This window comes from Odocoileus virginianus, chromosome 33 (assembly GCF_023699985.2).
Source record: "Odocoileus virginianus isolate 20LAN1187 ecotype Illinois chromosome 33, Ovbor_1.2, whole genome shotgun sequence".
NCBI lineage: Eukaryota > Metazoa > Chordata > Mammalia > Artiodactyla > Cervidae > Odocoileus > Odocoileus virginianus.
Window position 1 is genome coordinate 3,723,822 of NC_069706.1, and position 18,614 is coordinate 3,742,435.

Genomic DNA, 18,614 nt, shown 5'->3' on the forward strand with positions numbered 1-18,614 from the left:
TATAGGTAGACTTCATTTTATTGCACTTTATTGTGCTTTGCATATATTACATTTTTTTAACAAATTGAAGGTTTGTGGAAACCCTGTATTGTCAGATGATGGTAGCGTTTTTTAGTAATATTTTTCTAAATTAAGATTTGTAGAGTTTTTAGACATACGCTACTGCATACTTAATAGACTACAGTATAATATAAACCTGACTTTTATATGCCCTGGAAAACCAAGAATTTATGTGACTCACTTTATGGTGACAGCCTCTTTTCACGGTGGTCTGGAACCAAACTGGCAGTATCTCCGAGGTATGCCTGTGTGTGTTAGTTGCTCAGTCATATCCAACTCTGCAACCCCATGGACTGTAGCCCGCCAGGCTCCTCTGTTCATGGAATTCTCCAGGCAAGAATATTGGAACGGGCAGCCATATTCCCTTCTTCAGGTGATCTTTCCGACCCAGAGACTGAACCTGTGTCTCCTACATTGCAGGCAGATTCCTTACCATCTGAGCTGCCAGTAAGTCTACACACAGAAAAAAAAAATGATGCAGGTGATGATACTGCTTTGAAGAAAAACACAACAGGGGGAGGGGAAAGAGCAATGCAGCTGCTCTTTTAGGTAGAAAATATTTAGACAAAGGACCATTCATTCACCTGGCATCCATTTCAGAAAGGGAAGCCAGCATCTCCTTGGCTTCAGTATTTTCTCCAAAGGCTTTCTTAAAAGGGCAGGAGCCAGAGCTAGGGAAGAGAAATAGAGGTAAAATGTCCAGCTTCCCTCCAAGAATCTGCTGTGGGCTGAAGCCAATCACAAAGAGGAGAGCCAGGCTGTGAGAGAGACAGACACACAGAGAGGAACAGCTAAGGAATGGAGCTTCTTAAGCCACTTCTAAGAAAAGAAATTATTGATGCCATTTTTTAGGGACCACTGCTGTTACCGAGTCCAAACTTGTACTGCTGGCTACACAACCGGCCAATAAACTGAGGTGAGTTGTTGGTGCAAGAACAGCAACTTGATTCAAAAAGTCGGCAGACTGAGAAGATGGCAGACTTGTGTCCCAAACAACCATCTTGCCTAAGTTAGCATTCAGGCTTCTTTTATACTAAAAGGGGAGGGCGTAAAATCAAACATTTTCTGGTTCTGGTCAGCCTCCAGAGCGGCTGTGTTAATTTCTTGCCGTCATTCACACGTGGGTCTGGTAAGGATATTTCTAGTGAGCTCAACAAAGGTGCTTCTGTGCTGAGTCACTCAGTCATGTCCAACTCTCTGTGACCCCATGGACTGTAGCCAACCAGGCTCCTCTGTCCATGGGGTTTTTCCAGCAAGAATACTAGAGTGGGTTGCCATTTCCTCCTCCAGGGGATCTCCCGGACTCAGGGATTGAACCAGCCTCTCCTGCATCTCCTGCATTGACACAGGGATTCTTTTACCACTGAGTTGCCTGAGAAGCCCTAAACAAAGGTATTTGAGCTTAATGATCATTACTTGGAAGGCGGCATTCCCAGAGATGGGCCATTATAGATAATTTAAGCTTATAGGCAACATCCCTTTAGTAATTAACCTGCAACAGACTACAAAGGTTCTTCCCTATTACACTGCAATGGAGAGAGAGATCAAGTTCAACTCCTAATACAACAAGGAAAGGTGGGAACTTACAGCCAAGGTGCAGGCCTGGGGACTGAGGTGGGAGGGTGGCAGTGGATGGAAAATTGGTAAAAGGAAACGTAAGGGGTAAGAAGGGTTTCTTGCTGAAGGAAGGTTATGGTGACGAGACATCACCTGGAGGATGCTGAAGGATGAGGAACCCAATTCCGTTGGGGGAGGCGGGTGGTTCTGGCTAAAATGGCCACAAGCAAACAATGCAGAAATAAACAGGGAAGCCCAGAAATCAGGGCCTAGCTGAGGAGAGAGTTCAGAGGAGTCCAAGCAGAGTCTGGTCAAGAAGAGGCCCTTTGCCACCTGGTCTAGGGTAATCCGCCTCCCTGTCCCTGACAGAGAAGGCTGCTTTGGAGAAAAAAAGTGACCTTTGGAGAAAAGTGGCCTCTGGAGACTCTCCTTTCCAAAGGCCGAAGTTGTTCATGCTAAGCCTCTGAAAGAGATGCCAAGTGCCTTTGCCTACCCTCTGCCGGGGAGACAACAGCCTCCAGAGTCAAGACCCACCCTCCTCAAGACCCCAACAACTTCCAACCCCAATTCCTTGTCCCGCCTGCTGCTTCTCCCTGATACAAGAATAATAATGGCCACCAATTTCTGGGCGCCGGGCAATACCCATTCCCACTGTGTTCCTAAGTTACTAATGCCAAAGGTGCTGTATCTCTATTTTACATGTTAAAAAATAAAAATAATAATAACCCTGAAACTCCACGAGTTTTAGGTATAGAGCCCAGGGAGGATAATATGGTTGTGAAGTGATAGCAATGAGACTAGAACACAAATTTTTGATTCCAGAACTCTAGTTCCCAAGTCCCGGGCTAATCCACTGTAGCCCGAAATAACAACGCTGACAACCTGAGGCCTGACTCAGCCACCCTTGACTCTGACTGAACTCGCTCTGAGGCGCGGCCTGGACCTCACCAGCAAGAGAGGCCAGCAAGAGGAGGCACTCCGGGTGCCTAACGGCACTGGAGTTAGGCACTTCTGCCCTAACGGCTGCGACCGTGCGGAACTCACCTCCGCGCCCGGGAAGGAGCCGCAGCGCACGACTAAGGGTGACAGGACCTCGCTACACAGCGAACGCCAGCGCGCCCGGTGCAGCAACTCAGACGCAAACCGGATCCACAATCGCAGTCTCGCGCGTCCTTCCCAAAGCCTCACAAGAGGCTGGTGCCCGCGGGAAGCAGAAGTCGCGGACGCCGGAAACGGGGAGACAGCTAGACTACATTTCCCAGAATGCGCCGCGCGGCGCCGTTCAGGCAGATGCCGAGAGGCCTACCTGCGGCAGAGCGAGGGGTCGTGTTGCTTTAAGGGTCTTTCCTGGAGGTGACCCGGTGAGGGGCGGGCGAGAAGGGGCATCAGCCTCTGGGTGCCACGTCGTCATTGCCGGTCCCTTGCGTGCTCCTCTTCTCCGTTTCCACATCTGTGAATGGGGACATTAATTCGTTCAAAACCCTTTCATCCATTCATACATATTTTTTTCTTTTTTCTTTTTTTAAAATTTTATTATTCATGCATATATTTTTTAAAACCGCCAATTGAGCGATCCCATCCGCCAGCTCTGCTAGGCGCTGGGGTTTCGGCGATGATGAGCAAGTGCTTTCTTTCATAGAACTTACATTCTACCAAGAAAAAGGTATACACTGGACAAATAATTGCACAAATAATTGTTTAGTCACCTCTTTGGTAGATGATGCCAAAGCAGTAGAGGAGAGGGGACCTGACCCTCTTAGGGTGAATGTGTCAGAGGGAAGGTAGTTTAGAGTTAGCCTGGGGGTTTGTGGGGGGAAGGGTTCACACAGAAGGAACCGCAAGTGTGAAGATCCTGAGGCCCAAGAGATCAGGGTGCATTTGCAGGACAGAAAGGAGACCAGTGTGGTCCCGGTGCAGGGAGACAAGACTGGAGAGGTGGGACCAAGCAGGGGTCTCTGGAAGGCTCCCAGGAGGATTGAATGTTATATCCCTAGAGCCAGGAGAAAGGAGTAGTTTGGGCTTTTAAGCAGGATAGTGGCCTGGTAGGAGAGGAAGCTTGGTGGAATACAGATGTCGGGGAGTCCATAGGGGCGCAGTGAGACTGGCTGGAAGCTCCTGGGGTGTGAAAGTGAAAGTGTTAATCACTCTGTTCTGTCCAGCTCTTTTGGACCCCCATGAACTGTAGCCCACCAGGCTCCTCTGTCCATGGGATTTTCCAGGCAAGAATACTGAATGGGTAGCCATTCCCTTCTCCAGGGGATCTTCCCGACCCAGGGATCGAACCCAGGGATCTAACCCAGGTCTCCAGCGTTGGAGACAGATTCTTTACCATCTGAACTAAGAGGGAAGCCCTGAGGGCTGAAGTTGAAGTAATACTGGAGATGGTGCTAGTCACTCAGGGAGGGGTCTGATCCAGGTTCCTGAAGCAGAGTCCACAGCGCCCTGGGAGTGACTGGGCTGGGGTGAAGGAGGGAGAAGACAAGAATAACGCATTAGTAAAATGAAGACAGTAACACCTGGGGTAGGTAACCTCGTGATTTAAATGTGCAGTGAAATGACTGATACATAATAAAGGCTTGTGCTAAATCACTTCAGTCATGTCTGATTCTGTGCCACCCTGTGGACTGTAGCCCACCAGGCTCCTCTGTCCCTGGGATTCTCCAGGCAAGAGTACTGGAGTGGGTTGCCATGCCCTCCTCCAGGGGATCTTCCCAACCCAAGCATTGAACCCGCATCTTTTATGTCTCTTCCACTGTAAGTGGAGTCTTTACCAGTGAACCACTGGGGGAAGCCCAATAAAGGCTTAATATATGCTTAATACATGCTAATTTTTAAAGTAATAAAGACTGCTTCTGTGTTTAGAGCAATGTTTGTAATGATAAAAGCCTAAAAACAATCTCAGTGTTGATCAACAGAATGATGGATGGATAAATCTCACAGAGATTATGTTGAGCTAAAAAGCAAGTGACAGAATGAAATCATTTCCATGAATTATAAGAACACACAGAATGAAAAAAAAAAAGAACACACAGAACGATGCTGTGTATGATTTAGGAATATATACATGTGTGGTATCACTAAATGTATATGGGCCATGACCTAGTGACTGAACAACAACAGCATAGATGGTAGAGGGTAAAGAAAGGTGGAATTTGGGTAAACACCTAATTCAAGATGATGTTTATCCCTGGTGACAGGGGCACGGGCTGGAGAGAAATGTGATGGGGGAAGAGTGCAGATGGCATAAAATGCAAGTTTTTGTTTGTCTGGTTTTTTTTATTTTGGCTGTGCCGAGCAAGCGACTTGTGGGATCTCAGTTCCCCGACCACAGATTGAACCCACCCGACCATGGATTGAACCCGGGCTGTGGCAGTGAAGTGCTGAATCCTAACCACTAGGCCACCAGGGAAGCCCATATATGTGTACATGTATCCCCTCTTTTTTGGATTTCCTTCCCATTTAGGTCACCACAGAGCACTGAGTTGACTTCCCTGAGCCCTCCAGTAGGTTCTCATTAGTTAGTCTATTTTATACGTAGTATCAATAGTGTATATATATGTCAATCCCAATCTCCAAGTTCATCCCTCCCACCCCACTTTCCCCCTTGGTAACCATATACTTGGTGTCTACCTCTCTGTCTCTTTCTGCTTTGCAACTAACTTCATCTGTGATTCCCTGTTTTTAAAAAGGCCCACTATTGTTAGTTATTGGGTTTCCCTGGTGGCTCAGTGGTTTAAAAAAATGTGCCTGCCAGTGCAGGAGACAGGAGTTTGATCCCTGGGTTGGGAAGATCCTCTGGAGAAGGAAATGGCAATTAGCTCCAGTATTCTAGCCTGGGAAATCCTATGGACAGAGAAGCCTAGTGGGCTATAGTCCGTGTGGTTGCAAAAGAGTTGGATGTGACTTAGGGACTAAACAACAACAGCATTGTTAGTTGATACGATGACTTTATCATTATGACATGAACCTGATTAGCATGCAGCACAATGGGAACCCCCCCATACCTATAAAATGGAACAAAATATTCAGATAAATGATCCCTTATGGGACCTAGGCATCTGTGAGCAGGCTTGCCTTCACACACCCTGGGAGAGTAGGTTGGGGGTACTGTCCCTGTTTTCTGCAGGAGGAAGTGGAATCTAGGAAGTCAGGTGACTTGCTAAAGTCCTAAAGTCCTTCAGCTAAAAAGGGGCAGAGCTGGACGTGTCATCCATGCTTGCTGGACCTGGGGAATCCCGAAATGTGTCAGCTGAAGCCCCACTCCCACCCCGCCCTCACCCAGCTGATACAGGTCAGGAAATGCAGAAGAAATCTGTGTACAGTCATTACTGTTACTGGGTCCACAACTGAGTCTATGCCAGGCATGCACTGTAGCATCTCTGTGGGCATGGCAAGAGCTTCCAGAACTGGAGGGAAAGTCGTCAGCAGAGAACAGGACCACTGTCCCTGTGAAATGGAGCTGGACCCTATGGTCCTTACCCTCCATGTCCTCTGCCTGCCTTCTGTCCATGGAAAACTAGTCAAAAAACAAATTTAATCAGAGAAATGAGAAATGCAGAAACATAGGAAAATGGTCAAAGGAGACCAAATAATAATGATGTATTCATTAAGCATAGTCAAGGAGAACCTTTAGTTCTTTCTCAAGGGCTATAGATAATATTCTGAGCCACATCCTGTGAGCTGTCTTACAGATACTGAAATACCAAGTGGAGAAGTTAACTACTTGATAACCGGACTGCACCCACCACAGAAGCTGCCACAATTCTGAAAATTGGCCTCAAAGAAATGGGGACAAATGGACCCTGGAACTGAAGATTAACTGTGCCTAAAACAACCAAGATGATGCTGGTCAGACCACCAGTGACCAATTTGAAGATGACTGTCAGAGCTGACTGTGCTGTTTCTGCATGTAGCCCTCTCCTTCTGTCTATAAAAGCTCATGTCCCACTGGAGGCCAGTGGGCAGGGTGGGGGTGGGGAGAGTCAGCCTTTGGACTGACATCCGCCCTCCCCCAGCCCCAGTCATTGGCATCTGAAATAAAGCACACTTTCCTTTCCACCAGCCTGGCTGGTATCAGCTTTTGAGTGGTGAGTAGCCGGACGCGCCTCTTCTTTCGGTAACACTTGGAATACCTACTCCCCCGCCCCCCCAAATAAGGATTGCCCTGGTGATGAGGGGTGCTCAGACCAGCAGCTGGGACACCGCTGATGCTCCCCAGGGTCACTTTCTGGATGCTCACCGCCTGCCGGTGCCCTGGGGGAGCTCAGGCGTACTGTGAGGGCTTCGGTGAAGTCCATTTCCTTTCCAGGGATCCCGAGGGCCCTGGCAAGTGCTCACGCATCCTGTGGGCACAGCCTCTTCCCTGGACTGGTGGTCTGTGCTATCCTGTCGCCTCTGAGAACTGTTTTTCCTCGGTGGCAGCCACATTCCGAGTCACTTCATTTTATCTGCACAGCACCTCTGTAGTGTGGGGATAGTGTCATCCCCATTTTGTAGATGAGGAAACTGAGGCCCACCAGAGGAAGCAACTTGCTCCAAGTCACATCTTATGACGCCTGTGCGGGAGGGAGGCATTGTGACCAAGGACAGAGCCTGATCTGGACCTTGACCCTGGTTCTGGGCAGAAGAGTGGGCTGGTTGTCCAAGACAGGGCCTCCCAGCTCTTCAAGACTCCTGAGGGCCTGGGGTCTCACACTGTTACTTTAGGAAGAACCATACTTTTATTGGAGGGTAGCTCAAAGAAGTCTTTTACAAAATGCTTTTTGTTTTCAAAGCACAGCTTTTCATAAAAAACAATGTCTACCTTTAATACATGCTTGAGTACACAGCTGCATGTTGGGGGGCTGCCCAGCACCCATTTAGAAGTCCTCGTCTGAGTTGTCCTCGGCCCACCGGCACACCTTCGCGGGCCCGGGGCTGGCCCGGGTGCCCGTGGGGGCCGGGCCGGGGGCGGGGGACGGGGCAGGGGCCAGGTCCACCCAGCCGGGCCCCCGGGGCAGCGCGTGGCTTTCTTTCAGTCTGATGATGCGGTAGTTCTCGTAGTGGACGTTGTGGGTGATGTCCTTCAGGTCTTGGAGGTGGGAGCTGGGAGATGGGCGGCTGGTCAGCGGGGGGGCCGTGGGCGTCCCCCGGGGTCCCCACGGCCTCCCAGGTTCCCCACTGGCTCACCGGATGAGCAGGTCTCTCAGGAGGGGGAACTCACAGTGGGCCATGTTCTCCACTGCAAGACACGGCGCCAAACCCTGAGTGTGGGCTCTGCCCTTGGCCAGCACTGAGTAAGCGCCTGCTGTATGCTGCACTCCCCCACCCCCCACCACTGCCTGCCCCTCCCCACATTTCTGCCATTCATTCATTCATTGCTGTGTCCCCAGTCCTTGGTACAGGTGGCTCCTGTAAACGGCTGTTGAGTCGCAGGACTTCCCTCTGCTCCTTCAGGGCCCCCCCCACCCCACACGTTTCCTTCTCGTGCGTCCCCACCTGTCCTTGTCTGGCCACCTCTGTGGGCACGAGGACCCTGTTGGGCCCACTTTCATTGTATCCCTTTGGGAGCTGCACACACTGTGCCCGGCACATAGTAGGCCCACAATAAATTCTGGTGAATGAATAGGGTGCCTGCTGGGTGCCAGGTTTCAGTGCAAAGTGGTGGTTCTGCCCCCTCCACCCACCCTATGAGGCTGATGACTTCATGATAGCCGTTTGTGAGGAAACTGAAGGAGCTGGGTAATTTGCCTGGGGCCACCCAGAAGCACAAAGGAACTTGACCCCAGGTCTGACTGTTTTCTGGCTCTGGGCTTAAACCCCCACCAGACTCTCTGGTGGGTGTGAGGATGGCAAGGGCAGGAGGCTGAGCCTCGCTTTGCAATCTGTTCTCCCCTGAGCCCTCCCTAGGGTCCCTGAACTGACCTTCGATGATGCCCCACTTCGTCTTCCGGCCCAGGACACACCGCCCGTTCACCATGTGCTCTCGGTCAGCCCCGACCACAGCGAAGGGGATCCGCTCCTGCAGGGAGGAGACAAGACAGGAGGGTTGACCTCACTGGGGACGTGGAGAGAGAGGTATGAACCCTCAGGTTGCTGCCCTTTGTGGGGACAGAAAGTGGCCGGAGGAGCACAGATGTCTGAAGTCGGAGGGCACAGAGCCTGATCGGTGCTTTGGTTTCCTCATCTGCAAAATGGGAGACATGATAGTACTGATTCAGGGCTCTGAATATTTGGGAAGGGCTTAGCAGTTTGAAGGGCTTAGCAGAGCAAGTCTTGGAAACCAAGTGTTACTCAGAGCTACGTTAGTGATGTCAATTCCGTTCATGTCCTATCTCTTACCTGAAAGCAATCACCTTTAACCATTATTATAAGGTTAAAAGAGACAATTTTGGACTATAATTTGAGGATACATACACCCCTGTGTTCATGGCAGCACTGTTTACAATAGCCAAGACATGGAAACAGCCTAACACCCTGTGACAGATGAATGGATAAAGATGATGTGGGGTGTGTACACACACACACTCACACACGCACAATGGAATATTACTCAGGCGTAAAAAGAATGAAGCGATGCCATATCATACTAAATGAAGTAAGTCGGAAAGAGAAAGACAAATACCACATGATATCACTTATAGGTGGAATCCAAACTGTGACACAAATGAACCTACCTGGCGAACAGAAATAGACTCACAGACACAGAACACAGGGTTGTGGTTACCAAGGGGAAGGAGGGTGCATCGGGAGTTTGAATTAGCAGATGCAGACTGTTATATATAGAAAGGACAAAAATGAGGTCCTACTCTATACCACAGGGAACTGTATTCAATATCCCGTAACCGTAACGGAAAATTATATATGTAACTGAATCATTTTACTGTAAACCAGAAATTAACACAACCCTGTAAATCAACGATACTTCAATAGAGGAAATTTGAAAGAGAGAGAGAACTTTGTAAACCAGGGGCTGGCAACCTATGGCTCCTGGACCAAAGCAATCAAATTCATGGGCATACAACCCAGGCCATTCATTTACTCTTGTCTATGCTGCTTTCATACTACTTTGGGAGGCCGAGTAATCGCAGCAAAGTCTAAAATACCATTGTCTGGCCCTTCACCAAAAAAAAAAAAAGTTTGCTAAGCCCTTTTGTAAACTTTAGTTTCTTACTTGTTCATGACTAGAAAGTACAAGTGAAAGTCACTCAGTCATATCCGACTCTTTGCAATCCCCTGGACTATACAGTCCATGGAATTCTCCAGGCCAGAATACTGGAGTGGGTAGCCTTTCCCTTCTCCAGAGGATCTTCCCAACCCAGGGATCAAACTCAGGTCTCCCGCATTGTGGGTGGATTCTTAACCACCTGAGCCACAAGGGAAGCCCAAGAATACTGAGTGGGTAGCCTATCCCTTCTCCAGCGGATCTTCCCAATCCAGGAATCGAACCGGGGTCTCCTGCATTGCAGGTAGATTCTTTACCAACTGAGCTTCTAGGGAAGCCCATTCGTGGCTGCAAGTGGAGATTGGGCTCTCAGAGAGTGCAGCATGGGGGTTTGTTTTTATTTCTAAGAATTAGGCTGTGATGGGGAATAAATTGATGCTAATAATGATAACTATGTGTTGGGGACTTCCCTGGTGGTCCAGAGGCTGAGACTCCGAGCTCTCAATGCAGGGGGCCGGATTTGGTGCCTGTCTGGGGAATTAGATCCCACATGCCACAACTAGGAGTTCCTGTGAGGAAACTAAGACCCGGAGCAGCCATGTAAAAATAAATAAGTATTTAAAAAATAGCTATCTGTTGCACAATTATTATGCACCAGCCAGTATTCGACCCTTGACAGATGTTATATGTCTGGATGATTTATTGAGAGGTTAATTTGAAAAGCTTTCCTTTATTCCCCCAGCTCTAATCCAGTTGTGACCAGGCTGCTGTCTTTGCTGGCCTTGGGGCAGAAAGCAGAAGGTCAAAGCTCTTTGAATCTTTCACAGGAAATACTGTTCATTGCTCCAGTGGAGAGCAGAAAGAGAAACTGTGTGGAGAAATTGGGGGCCAGACAGGAAGCAAGGTTTCCATGTACAGATGTGCATGGCAAGCCACAAGGGTGTGTAGGGCTGAATCCCATGCATGTTCCTGTCTGTGGAGGATGCTACTGCCTTTTTCTAATGCAAGCAAAAGTGCTGTGTAGGTTAGCAGGGTCCCTCAGGGAGGGGGTGGACGCCAGGTGTCTATAGACGAAGAATCCCAGGCTTCACCCAGGTGCTTTTCAGGAACAAGACAGACTGACATTGAATGTACCACAAGGACAGGGAGACTGGGGCTTGGACGTGGAATTCAGTTGCTTCAGGGAAAAAGAAGATATGAGTCATTTCCTTCCTTCCTTCCATCCCTTTCTTTCTTTCTCTCTCTCTCTTTCTTTCTACAACTTTATTGAGATATAATTTGCACACTATAACATTCTTCCCTTTAGAGGTTCAGTTCAGTATACTTACAAGATTGTGCAACCGTCACCACAATCTAACTCTAAGGCTCTTTCATCACTCCAAATGAAAGCCTGAACCCTTTAGCAGTCACTCTCCATCTCCCCCTAAACCTCCCAGCCCCTGGCAACCACAGATCTATTTTCTATCTCTGTAGATTCGCCCATTCTGGACATTTCATGTAACAGAATCATATAACACATGGCATTTGTGTCTGACTTCTTTCATTTAACATCATGTTTTCAAGGTTTATCCACATTGTAGGCACTATCAGAACTTTATTCCGTCTGATGGCTAAGGAATATTCCCTTGTATGGATAGACCACATTTGTCTATCCATTCACAAGTTAATGGACATTTAGATTGTTTCCACTTTTTGGCTATTACAGATCATTCTAAATGTTCTGTTATATGAACATTTGTGTATGAGTTTTTATAGCAAAATAGGTTTTCATTTATTTATTTTTTCTTTTTGGTCTTAAAATGCCATAAGGTTTCCATTTCTTTTGAGAGTGGAATTGTTGGGCCATATCGTAACAGTGTTTAACCTTTGAAGAACTGCTAGACTTTTCCGAAGTGGTTGCACCAATTTGACATTCCCACAAGCAGTGTGTGAAAGTTCTGGTTTCTGCACACCCTCACTAACACTTGTCATTGTCTTTTTCTTTTGCCATGCCTTGTGGGATCTTAGTTCCCTGACCAGGGATTGAACCCACGTCCCCTGCATCAGAAGCATGAGTCTTAACCAGTGGACGGTGAGGGAAGTCTCGTCCATTTTGGCTTCTCTTATGGCGACAGGCTCTAGGGCGAGCTGGCTTCAGTAGCTGCGGCTCCCAGGCTCTAGAGTGCAGACTCAGTAGCTGTGGCCCATGGGCTTAGTTGCTCCGTGGTATGTGGGATCTTCCCAGACCAGAGATTGAACCCGAGTCTCCTGCATTGGTAGGCAGATGCTTTACCCCTGAGCCACCAGGGAAGCTCCTTGTCCATTTTTAAATTGAGCTATTTGTCTTTTATTGTTGACTTGTAAGAGTTCTTGTTTTTTTTTTAGTAATTTATTTTTGTCTGCACTGGGTCTTTGTTGCTTTGTGCCAGCTTTCTCTAGTTGGGGCGAGCAGGGGCTGTGGTGCACGGGCTTCTGATTGCTGTGGCTTCTCTTTTTGCAGAGCACAGGCTCTAGGACATGCAGGCTTCAGTACTTGCGGCTCATGGGCTCAACATCTGTGACTCATGGGCTCAACATCTGTGACTCACGGGCTCTAGAGAGTGGGCCCAGTAGTTCTGGTGCACGGGCTTAGTTGCCCCAGGGGTGGGGTGGGGCATGTGGAATCTTCCCAGGCCAGGGATCGAACCCACGTCCCCTGCATTGCAAGGCAGATTCTCAACCACTGAACCACCAGGGAAGTCCCACCTGTCTTTTAGTGTTGATCTGTAACAGTTCTTTTTCTATTCAAGATACAAGTCCCTTATCAAATGTATCATTTGAGAACATTTTCTTCCATTCTGGGTGTTTTTGATGTGGCCAATTTCTTGCTCACCTTGTTTGTGAGCAGAGATTTTTGTCTGCCAGAAATATGTGAACTTTCCCCAAGTTGCAGAGAGACAAATCTTCAGATGGAAAGAATGAATGGACAGCACATCACCCAGACTCAGTCCCACTAGCCTCCCCACCTCAGACGGCCTCCTACCCGGATCTTGCTGTTGAGGATCTTGTCATTGACGTCCTCGTCAAAGCACTTCTGAGGGTACACCTCGATGCTGTGAGTCTTCAGGTCATCCTGGATCTGCGGACCACACACGGGTGACCTCAGCCCACTCTAAGGTGAACTCTGCCCCCTCCACACCCCCACTGACCCCAGACTCGTCCCAGGCGCCCAGATCACCCTGTGCCTGAAGGCCTCTCGCTCCTCAATAGTCAGGCTGTCGGCCCGGGCTATCACGGGCACCACGTTCACAGCCCGGCAGAGCCGCTGCAGGAACTCAAGATCCAGGGGCCTCAGGCTGCTCAGGTGGGGCAGCGATGGTGGTGAGGGCATGATGAGCGGGTGCCAGCCCACAGCCCTCCTCCGCCCGCCGGCTCAGCCACCTCACCAGTGCCCGGTGGGCGGCACGAAGTATATGCAGCAGTGCACTCGCGTGTCGGGGATGTGTCGTTGGCGGGTGATGAGGATCTCCTCTTGCAGGTACCGCTCGTACTGCTCGTTGATGTAGCCCAGGATGGGGTCCCAGCTGGGGCGGGAGATGGCCCAGCCTCAGAAACTTGCCGGGAGTCCCCGCCATCACCACCTCCCCAGGTCCTCTGGGTGTTCTGCCCTTACAGGGCGTCTCTGTACAGATGTGCAGTTTGTGCACTGCACAAAGGCAACCTGCCATGAGGCTGTGTAAGGATGAATCCCATGCAGGCTCCTATCTGTGAAGGATGCTACTGCCTTTTTCTAGTTCAAGCAAAAGAGCTGTGTAGGTTAGCGGGGTCCCTTGGGGAAGGGGTGGAGGCCAGGTGTCTATGGATGAAGCATCCCAGGCCTCACCCAGGTGCTTGTGTGAGTGTGTTTCATCTCCTTGAGATCCTAAAACAACTCTGGATGGGGGATGTCGTCACCCTCAAGTTACAAAAAAGGAAGCTGAGGCTCAAAGAGCATCTGCAGCCAGGCCCAGTTTGTACACCCAGCAAGTAGTTTAACCCAGGGGTCCTGACTCTGGAGTGAGGGCTTCTATTGCCTTGCCATATTGTAGCCTTCATCAGTGAGCTAAGAGCAAGCTAAGACCTTTACGTACTTGACTCCCGATGATCTTGGGAGGAGGGCTGCACGCACCCATTGTACAGGTGAATAAACTGAGTCTCAAAGATGCCACATCCAGGTGGCTCCAGGCCTGATGTTTCCGAGAGACTGGAGGGCGGGGGGCCGGGGCAGCCAGGGCTTGGCCCTCCCTGCACCCTCTGAGGACTCACCACTTGTCGTTGTTGATTTGGTCCCCAAAGCCCGGTGTGTCGGTCACGGTCAGCTTAAGCTTCACGCCATTCTCCTCGATGACTGTGGGGAAGAGCGGGAGGCAGAGCGTGGGCCTGGGGGGGTGAGGGGGGTGGGGTGACGGGGGGCTCGCTCACCGTGAGTCATGGAATGCAGCTGCAGCGTCTGGGGCATGGGCACCCTCAGACCCGGCATCGTGGACTTCCATATCTTGGACTTGAAGAGCGTGTTCACCATGGTGGACTTGCCCAGCCCGCTCTGTCCTGCGAATAACCACAGGGCAGCAACAAAGTAGAAGGGCTAGGCATGTTTCCGAAACTCTCAAATAAACTCTTTCAGAAAGTCAACCATTTTTTAAGTATAACATAAACACAGAAAAGCATGTATGATCATAAGTCTCCAGCTCAGTGCCTTCCCCATTTTTTATTGAGGCAGAAATAAAATAAAAAATTATTTATTCTTAAATAAAATATAAAATTATGTAAAATATGAATAAAAAATTATTTTACTCATATAATAAAAATTAACATTAACCACTGAAAGTGTACAGCTCAGGGGTATTGAGTGCATTCACAGTGCCGTGCAAACACCATCCCTCTCTAGCGCCAAAACATTTTCATCAACCCAACAAAAAACTCTACATCCATTAGGCACACACTCCCCAGTCACTAATCTGCTTTCCATCTATGGACTTGCCTAATGTGTACATACTTCTTTTTTTCAACCTTTTTCTTCTGGCCATGCTGTGCAGCTTGTGGGATCTTATTTCCCCAACCAGGGCTCTAACCCAGGCCCTCGTTACTGAAACCGCTGAGTCCTAACCGCAGGCCCTCCAGGGAATTCCCTGGATGCTTCATATAAATGGGATCATGCAATACTTTTTCTTTTGTATCTGGTTGCTCCCACTCAGCATGATGCTGTCAGGCTCATTCACACTGTAGCATGTACCATGACTTCATACTTTTTCACGGCTGAATAATACTCCACTGGATGGATAGTCCACACTGTGTTTATCCATTCGTCTGAGGATGGGCAGGTCAATGCCTTTTTACAAATGAAACAACTGATAGATGCAGCACCAGGTGAAGAGACAGAACACATGATTCCACCCAAGACCACTCCGATCACATCTCTGTTAACAGCCCCGGGGACAGCCACTCTCCTGACTTGCACCAGCAAGGAGCAGCTCTGCCCGCCCACCCTCTACTTGGGAATCACACAGCACATGCTCTCTTTCATCTCTGGCTTCTTTTGGTGAGATTCCCTCATGCTGAATATTCCCTGACTCTTCATTGGAAGGACTGATGCTGAAGCTCCAATACTTTGGCCACCTGATGCAAACAGCCGACTTGTTGGAAAAGACCCTGATGCTGGGAAAGATTGAGGGCAGGAGGAGAAGGGAGTGACAGAGGATGACATGGTTGGATGGCATCACTGACTCAATGGACATGAGTGTGAGCAAACTCCGGGAGGTAGTGAGGGACAGGGAAGCCAGGTGTCCTGCAGTCCGTGGGGTTGCAAAGAGTCAAACATGACTGAGTGACTGAAAAACGACAATCGCCATGCTGTCTGTACTTGTAGATGGTTCATTCTCCCTGCTGTGCTGGCTTCTCAATTCCATGGACCTTGTCCCGCAGTAGGAAACATCCTACGTCACAGGGCAGGATGCACCTTTGTGTCTATAGCTGAAATTGTCCTTTGGGCTTCGATATTCAGAGTGGGAGCGACCCTTGGCTATTGTTATCGGCAATATGGTCATGCGCCAATCTGTACCAAGATGCACTGTCAGTGTAAAGGAATAAACCGTATTTTGCTTGATATGATAACAAGAACACAGTCTCGTGGATAATGTTTTCTATGTATTATATGTCAAGATGATAGTATTTTTGGAATGTATTGGGTTAAGTAAAAAAGATGATTAAAAGTAATCTCTCCCGTTTCTCTTTATTTTTTTAAAGGAAGTTACCAGAAAATTTAAAATTATGGATGTGACTCCCATGACATTTCTATTGGGTGCACCCTCCTTAGAATAATACCCTTAGTTTGTGCTATACATCTAACATTTTTATGTTTCATTGCATCCAGTTTATTTTGTGAGAAGTGTAGTCTTATTTTTTTAACTGATGTCTTTTTTAAAAAATATTGATTTACTTTTTTGGCTGCACTGTGTGGCAATCAGGATCTTAGTTCCCCAACCAGGAATGGAATGTGGGCCCCTTGCATTGGGAGCTTGGAGTCTTAACCACTGGACCAGCAGGGAAGCAGAGAAGTGTAGCTTTTGACCTATCACATTAATTTTGCATGTATAAAAATGCAATTCCAGGTCAGCTGACCCCAGCTGGGCACTATGCTAAACCCCATGAGGAAACTGAGGCAGCGAGGGGTCAGGGGCCCAGGTCACACACTCGTGAGCATTAAATCCTGGGACCAGCATCTAAGTCTGGGTGTCCCCACTTCCTGCCACACACGGCCTCCCCTTTTCATATTCTGATTGGGTTTAGTTGGGGCTTCTTGGGTGATTTTTGTCTTTTCATGACTCAGCATTTCCCCTTTGAGGTACAATTGTCAGGACCACTTTACAAATGGGGAGACTGAGGCTCTGAGAGGTGACACATCCAGGCCCACAGGGTGCTGTCCGTGGCTCAGTCCTCCTGTAAGCCCCGACCCCTCACTCACCCACCACCATGATGTTGAACTCGAACCCCATCTTCATGGCCTTGATCTTGAGTTGGTCCAGCACAGCTTCGATGCCCACGTAACCAAGCCTCTCGCACGAGAGGGTCCTCGGGCTGGAGGCCTCTGATGAACTGGGCGAGGGGGACTGCCTCAAGGGGTCCATGGGGCCAAGGAACAATGATGCCTGTCGTCTGGGTCGGGGTGGGGAGAAGCGGGTCGCTGGGGCTCCAGAGGGGGACCATCTGAATTCTCATCTCTGAACCCTGACTCCTGAGACCTGCCCCCAGACATTCCCATGCTTCACATCTCCTGACCTATGTACCCTGCTAAGTCCCCATGGCCCATGGAGCTTGGCAAGGGGTGCCTGGGGGCATGGCCTCTCAGGGGAGACTGAACCCCTTTTCTGAGATGCGCCAGCCCCAGGAATCTGTCCCTCCCCTACCCTCAGCCCAGCCAGGCTCCCGCAGCTGTGTGGCCAGCCTGGCAAAAGCCAGGGGCCGGACCCGCGGGGGGGACACAGAGGGAGACAGGCAGCTTCGTGGGCACCTGGTGGCCTTGGGTCCCTGTGGGAGCCTTGGGGGACTGCCCTGTCCTGGCAGACCCTGATGTGTGTGGTGAGGGGGAGGGGACAGGTGACAGTTAACTGAAGAATCTGAGCTCCACCTGCTTCCCATGACCCCCCCAACCCCGGGGGCTCCGCTGCAGCAGGGGGCCGGGGACAGGGACAGGTAAGCCACACCTCTGGGCCCTTTCGGGTCAGTACCCTGTAACCCTCACAATGACACCAGCCTGGTTCTATAGACAGGAAGCCAGGGCCCCGGGGCAACTCCGTTGCTGAAGGTCACTGGTAAGAGGCACAGTGGGACTGCCGCTGGTTCCTCTGGCTTCCAAGATCATGCCCTTAAACCACTCTGTCAGGGAAGGAAAACTGTGACCAAAAAAGACAGTGGAAAGCACACCTATGTGTGTGTTTTCTTTGGCCTGTCCATTGCCAGTGTCATTCTGTCAACACGCTCTGTGTTGGGTCTGTGTTAACAACTGTTCTAGGAGCCTTAGGATGTTAACCTGTCAACGGTCTTCATGGGAGTAAGTGTTATTACTAGCCCTGTGTGTGTTAAGTCGCTTCATTTGTGTCTGACTTGGTGACCCTGTGGCCCATCGCTCCTCTCTCTGTCCATGGGATTCTCCAGGCAAGAACACTGGAGTGGGCTGCCTTGCCCTCCTCCAGGGGACCTTTCGGAGCCAGGGATGGAACGTGCTCCTTTCTTATGTCTCCTGCATTGGCAGGCAGCCAGGTTCTTTACCACTAGTGCCACCTGGGAAACCCCAGCTTACATAAGGGTCCAGAGAGTGGTTCAAGGTCACACAGTGAGGAAGTGGCAGAACTGGGAGCTGTGTCCACATGCTCACCACTATAGTCTCTTTTCTTGTTCACATCAGTGTCTCGATTTCTGGTATATCTCACTGACCGACGGACCGATACATCACCAACTCAACGGACATGAGTTTGAGCAAGCTCTGGGAGATGAAGGACAGGGAAGCCTGATGTGCTGCAGTCCATGGAGTCACAAAGATTCGGATACAACTTAGTGACTGAACAGCAAAGCGATTTATAATCCCTGGCAACTCTGGGTCCAGCCTAGAGCTGACTCAAGCTGCCCTCTTTATTAATTTTTTATTTATTTAATTTTTGGTCATGCTGCATGGCTTGCAGGACCTTAGTTCCCTGACCGGGGATTGAACCCAGGTCCTGTCAATGAAAGTGCTGAGTCCTAACCACTGGACCTCCAGGGAAGTCCCTCGCGGCCCTCTTTAGATGGGCTACATGCTCTCCAGTTTGCCACAGTCCTCCCCTCTCCCTAATGCCTCCCCAATAAGATCCTTCTCATAATCAGT

The 18,614-nt window shown here is 49.5% G+C and overlaps 1 protein-coding gene across 4 annotated transcripts; it reads right to left on the reverse strand.

Moving 5' to 3' along the window:
• Positions 1 to 11: 11 nt before the first annotated feature.
• SEPTIN12 (septin 12) lies at positions 12 to 17,370 on the reverse strand. Of its 4 annotated transcripts, XR_002318191.2 has the most exons (14): positions 17,265 to 17,370; positions 16,719 to 16,909; positions 14,180 to 14,305; positions 14,024 to 14,105; positions 13,165 to 13,302; positions 12,957 to 13,074; positions 12,762 to 12,857; positions 8,521 to 8,617; positions 7,786 to 7,837; positions 7,421 to 7,701; positions 3,947 to 4,074; positions 2,924 to 3,067; positions 645 to 731; positions 12 to 513 (listed from the first exon to the last, which is right to left on the reverse strand). XR_002318191.2 is itself a non-coding variant. In XM_020915338.2 (10 exons), exons 2-10 carry the CDS (start codon positions 16,879 to 16,881, stop codon positions 7,476 to 7,478), a joined length of 1,098 nt encoding a protein of 365 aa, XP_020770997.1. In that variant the 5' UTR covers positions 16,882 to 16,909; positions 17,265 to 17,370; the 3' UTR covers positions 7,319 to 7,475. The 4 variants fall into 4 exon arrangements, 1 of the variants encoding a protein (XP_020770997.1); XR_002318192.2 differs by lacking the exon at positions 3,947 to 4,074; XR_002318193.2 differs by lacking the exon at positions 17,265 to 17,370 and having other exon boundaries at positions 16,719 to 17,258.
• Positions 17,371 to 18,614: the final 1,244 nt, after the last annotated feature.